We start from the raw sequence: 6,436 nt of genomic DNA on the forward strand, positions 1-6,436 counted from the left end.
TACGTATAAATTTAAAAAACCTTGGGGTGCTATATTAAAGGATGCTCAAATGACATAAAAAAATCTCTAGTATAGGTGCTCTAAGACGCTCTTTATACAGGGTTAATCAAAAGTATAGAAATTCCCAAAAATCTCAAGAGGGAAAGCATTTTTGGGATAAATGGTGAGGACAGAAGTCTCAGCATTTTTCGCGGCGCATCCGATGGTAATCTTGACCTTAAGGTCAAGGTTAAGCTTCAAAGTCATATCAAGATAACGTCGTTTTTTTAAATGGCGACCCTACTTTTCGACCCCGGAAATAGAAAGAGGAGAAAATTCTCCATCCGAATATGACATTGACTGTGACATTGACTGTGACCTCACAGTCAATGGTCACGGTGAGTTCAATGTCAATTGTTGATTTGTACTGTAATTTTTTATTTTTAACTACGGTATTAGAGGGAGTGACAGTTTTTGACTAGATACCCGATGGTACTCCTTAGTGACCTTGATCTTGTAGTCACTAAAAATGGTCCCTTCTATTCATAGTCGAAAATAAAAATTGACAGCCGGAATGACCTCTACCTGACCTTGATCATTGACCTTAAGGTCACGTTTGAGATCACAATGACATGTAGAATTCCACGCTCTCTTATTTCTAGCGACGAAATAAGGAGTCGCTACTCCTAAAACCGATATGACTTTGACATGTTCTTTCGACCTTGACGGATGCAGAATTTTCTGCTCTTTCCATTTCTGGGGTCGAAATGGAGAGGCGCCATTAAAAAAAAACAACTTGATCTTGATATGACCTTGAACCTTGACCTTGACCTCAAGTACCATCGGATGCACCGTGAAAATGCTGAGACTCATTATTTATCCCAAAAATGCTTTCCCGCTGAGATTTTTGGGGGTTTCCATACTTTTGATTAACCCTATATATGAAAAAAATCGTCAAATTCGTTCGCCGCATTAAAATTTGACAGGGGTGTTTGAAATCAAATATGCACATCCTAGCCCACCCAGTGCATTTGTTCAATTGTTTCTAAAATAATTAGCTAATCAAGACATTAACTTATATTTTATAGTTATATTACAGAAAGATTAAAATTAATTAATTATAGTGGTTGAATACAATATTGAATACGTAAACAAATGCTTATTAATGAATGGAATTTATCATCACAGCAAACAGCTGCTATCTGTTTGTTAGTCACGACCGTAATTTTTTCATCGTTTTCGTAAATATGTTATTTGACTTAGGTGCGGAAGTAAACCGCGTAATTTAATTTCTGAATCAACTGAAATTATTATCGTTGTTTTGCGATTCTCAACACGAAGTGGGTTGGAAAGGAATTGTTTGCTACTTAGTTTAGACGTGGAAACAAACTGCATAACTTGATTTCCGAATCAAGCCAAATTACTATTCTTGCCACGGAAAGAGTTCGGTGGATGGAAATATTTGTTAGACATTAATTGGCAGATATTTTATAATATCAAAATATCGTCCTTACTGCCCTCTGGGAGCCATTCATTACGAATGCAAATCGAACACTAAGTTTTTGTCTTTTAATATTTCATCTTTTAATTTCATTATTGTTAAGCCTCCAGTTAATATTATTATACAGAGCCTTCACAAATGATAAGCCACGTGGCCGCCGAGCTTATGCAACCAACATTGCTGGAGTAGTATTGTCAACTAAAAATTCCTAAATCTTAGCATCACCAATATTAATGACTCGTTTACAATTAACAATGACAAACCGTTGCATCTACGTTCGACATAATACGATCGCTGATTGGTTGAATAAAATCTCGTGAAAAATTATACCAGTCACCAGTGAAACAGAATGTTGTGTTTTAATGTAGTGTTGATTTTATTGTTTTAATAAATTTTTATTTTACCGAAATTTAATTGCCAACCTGAAGAAAATAAAATTACTGTTCCAAATAATTACTGATGGGGATGTAATCATTTAGGTAGGTTCTGTAGAGTAAAATAGGGTAATATATAATACCCTTTTATTTTTTTTATTGCTTTAGAGACTAGATTAATTTATATTTATATGTAATTATAGTTTCACTTCCTGCATATGTTTGAAAGCTTACCCCCGTTTAAAAAGTTTTCTGAAATTATTTAAAGATTAATAAAGCAACACACTTTTATTAAAAAATGCAAGATGTTTGTAAATATCACTACACACAGTTTTAAGAGCACTTCTTAATTACTCTAAAAAAAACTTTAAAAAAAACTACAATCCAAAAAAATATTGTATGTGTTTATTCAAAGCATTCTTCTAGTTTACTCCCCAGTTCAACTCAATGTAAATTATTTAAGTATTTCTTTATTTAATTATTTCTACAAAATTTCTATATCCATAGATTCTAGCTCATAGCTTCCTAACTTTCTTATGTAACATTTCTTCTAAACATAATAATAATAATTAATTTTAGTAAAAATAAAATATGTAAATGGCCTATCAACTAAAATTGACTTTTCTTATTTTATGATTTTTTTATATAAAAAGAATATCTTGATACAATTTATTTTAGAGGAATATTTTTTCCACGTTGATTACTTGTACAAGTTCATTGTCTTTTTCAAACTATTCAGTACTGTCTTCTTCAAGAGTTTGTTGTTTGGCAGACGCAAATAGAAATACTTAATATATTTGTTACATCCAAAAGAACGCAGAACATAAATCGCTCACCCACTTCATCATTTACCTACATACAAAAATGTTTGTCGTTTTGTATGATGTCAACACTTTGTCGTAGGAAGCAACATATTTCATGGAATGTCCCACGATTACTACGATTCGAAATCTTGAACGTACTATTTAAAACTAGATAAATAATTATCTTTTACTGTCTGACTAATGAATCTGAGGAAAGATACTGCCTATACTTCACAAACATACGTATGAAAATTCCGCAGAAATTTTTGTGAAAAGCGAGACACTAACCGACTTAAATTAGTATATTTTACAAGCCGGAAATTGGCAGTAATTTATTAAATAAAGCAAATACAGCGCCACCTACCTAACCAGATAATTCCAAATGAGGAGGAAAAGACAAATAACTTGTGGCGCTGTTTATTTTCTCAGACTGAACTAAATTGAAGCAATTTTGCTTCCTGTAAATAATAATGCTCTCACCCTCGGGTGCCTCTGTAACTTAGGTAATAATATGGAATAATATCTTGCGGTTTTGTTAATATGGTTTTTTAATTAAGACTGTATTCAGTTGTTTATTGTTATTAAAGTAATTTTCTGACATTTGAGATGAGTGAAACCGACAAAAGATTGTATTAAAAATGTATATAATAGCAACGAAAAGATTTTATTGAATAAATGTTTTTCGTGTTGTATTTCGTACTAAGTAAACGAGTTACAACAGATTACGTTTTCGATAGTAAACCTGCTCCTCCGCCATAACTTTGAATGACTCGCAATATTTCTACATATTCTAGTTTTTGCTTTATGTTCATAACTTCATTAAAAAGTGACATAAACAGTATGAGGCTTACACTTACGTTAGCTGCTTGAAAGTAAATCTTCCTCAGGGGTCACGTATACGCCGTCGAGTTGATAAAGTACCTACGTTAATATGCAAACAAAAAGTTGATATAATTTAGAGTAAGTATTCTAAATTCTTGTAGTTATATGAAAAATTTCAAGGGAAGAGTTTCCACATAATTAAATTTCATTAACTGAGAACCAAATACATAAAAAGTCTTAGAGTGAAGTTTTTTGTTTCTTTTAATACTATTTTGACAGAATCAGGCCAAAAAATGGTTTGCTAAATTGAGAACTCACTCTGAGTGTCCCACATATTCTTAACACTGGCTTTGCAATGGTATTTCGTAAACAGTCTACAACAGGGTTGGATACTTTTATTGTGTGTAAACAAACATCGGAAGAAGTGTATAAATTAAATATCTTAATATAATAATTCGCATTAGAATGAAAATGAGTCATACACTGCAATTTATTAGGTATTTTGGTGCCAGTGAAAAAAATATTTATGCCTTAAACTAAAAGGTTCTGTCATATAGTTAATAATATATAATTAATGTATAAGATACGCTTAGATGTGAAAATTTAGAATATCTAGATATTATTGTTTCTTTTTTTTAATATTTGGTGTTACCGATGCATATCGTTGTGATGAACTGGAACAATTAAATTTGAATGATCGAATAGATCGAATAAAGTTTAGCCAATGTTTAATAGTTGTACAAACTGCAACATAATTATAAACATAAACAAATAGTTTGCATATTTGATGTGAGTTCGTTTGTCTGCGTGTATTTATCAGTATTTACTATACCTATAAAATATAGATAAAAAAACGGTTAACTTCCCAGCCTAGGAAAGTTTCCCGTACTGTTTGCGGATGGTTGCTTAGCAACGAACTAAAATACTAGAATACGATATTTTGAGGTCTGAAATTGTGCCGAAACGGTACACATTTTTCAAACAATTTCAGAAAAAATATTTTTCATGTAAAATTTTACATCCTTTCATACTTCCACCCTGATAACTTAATACTCGTATTCATATTCATCATCTTCTTGATAACATATTACACTTAAATTGAAAAGTGTGCGAGATTATGAAAATAATTACAAGAAATTTAATTTAAATATTGCAAAAGCAGGTTTATTTTTTTCCTCTTTATATTCAGAAAAACATGCGATTCAATTAAGTTCCATTAGTCTTTTGTAAGTTGAACGTATTGTGCGAGATATGAGAAATTGCGGTAAGGTTTGAAAAAGTTAATTCCATTTAAATTGCTCCTCATAAGAAATAATGAATATCTAGTATTTGGAATTAAAGACGTATTCCAACAGAATATCTCCTCTCAGACGAAAAAGCTTCATCATTCGTTTTGTGCTGTAAAATCAATACTTGTCCTCTTTGGATTCAAATATGTAGTCTCATTAATGAACTGTTATTGCAGTTTGATTACCACTGAGATATTATTACCGTTATTGACCTATTCGTTAGCCAATGAAATCGTAACTTATTGTATACAGTATATGTTACACATTCAAACCTTGGTCTCACTCATTAATTAAATAGATAGTTACATATACTTATTAGCGTAGTATTAATTATATTTATTTGACATAGTATTGTCTCCGGTCCAAGATGATTCTTTTTCCTTTGTTTCAGTCATTCCAATCGAAGTTATCGTTTAGTTCCAAAGAAATTGTAGCAATCAGCTGTTCGTGGTGTAAGGCGGCCTATCACAATAAAGAATCTTGTTTCAACATTCAACGAATAGGTGAAGAATGTAGATTAGGTAAGTCGTATACATAAATTATCGCAGCCATTATTTACCCCAAATTTCAAACTGCTTGGAAATTATTATGATTATGGATTAATAAATGTCCAACAAGCACGTGACCCCATTAGTAATTTAATGAGTTTTTGATTGAACGATACAGAAAATCGTGATAATAACATATACAATAAGATTGTGTAGTGACAGGTATCAAAATGAAACGTTTAAATCATAGAGCAAAAGCATATTTGCGTAATTTCCTAACTGTCAACATGTGCCTAACTTATTTATAATCAACAAAATTGATAATAAGCATGTTCTAGTAATATCCCTACATTAACTCCTCAGTTACCAAAAAACATTCTTGATATAAAAAGTTTCTTAAAATTGTTCAATTTCCTAAATAATTGTTATGCCAAAATTGGATAATGGGAATACTTTCGTAAAGTTACTGTTGTGTACTCGTCCTCATTTGTCGTATTGTGCCTGAAACTTTACCGTCAGGCCAAGTATAATATAAGGTATAAACACTGAATCAAATTTTCACTGTCATATTTTTTTTTGGAATAATGTTTTTGTATTTGAAAATTTCATTTCTGATACCTCTATTGCATTTTATTTCTGATACCTCTAGAGCGAGTTCATATTTTTCTAAAATAATATGTCCTAGCTAGAAATAGACGAAATATTCTTTGAAGGTTATGAACATAAAAAAAAGGTTTGACTACTCGAAATCTGTCTCATTTCATACAATATCTAATGGATTGTGCGAAATTTTGGGAATCCAATATAATGACACCGTGCATGACGGCGTATTAGCGAGTGGAAAATCTCTTAGAATTTTTGAAATATCAATATACAGGGTGGTCGCGACGTAATGGGCCAAAATTCATGGGTAGATTACCCAAGTAAAAATATTGCGATTTAGCCGAACTTACCTTAGTCCAAAAGTTGATAGTTAAAGAGATACAGGGTGTTAAATGTAAAATATTATTTCAGTTTTTTTTAATTTATTCCTTAACAAATGCAAATATCCTCACAAAATTTTGGGGATTGGAGTTCGTTGAGTAGAGGAATTGAAATCTGTTCACATTTTGGTTAAAGTTCATAGAGGGCGCTAGCTGCAGTAGATTGAATGTGTTAAAAACGACATAACTTTTTTGTG

General features: G+C 31.4%; 1 protein-coding gene across 7 annotated transcripts in view; it reads left to right on the plus strand.

The window, feature by feature from the left end:
* The window catches only part of LOC108913671 (eye-specific diacylglycerol kinase), a 674,863-nt gene that overhangs the window by 511,357 nt on the left and 157,070 nt on the right, over nucleotides 1–6,436 (plus strand). For all 7 annotated transcript variants that reach the window (XR_002763331.1, XM_018719260.1, XM_018719268.1 and 4 more), the window contains exon 5: nucleotides 5,160–5,289. Coding sequence is in view for 6 of the 7 variants with exons in the window: in XM_018719260.1 (XP_018574776.1) it covers nucleotides 5,160–5,289 (130 nt within the window). In the remaining variant the exon portion in view is untranslated. The remainder of the gene's footprint in view (nucleotides 1–5,159; nucleotides 5,290–6,436) is intronic.

This window comes from Anoplophora glabripennis, unplaced genomic scaffold, assembly GCF_000390285.2.
Source record: "Anoplophora glabripennis isolate ALB-LARVAE unplaced genomic scaffold, Agla_2.0 scaffold34, whole genome shotgun sequence".
Lineage (NCBI taxonomy): Eukaryota > Metazoa > Arthropoda > Insecta > Coleoptera > Cerambycidae > Anoplophora > Anoplophora glabripennis.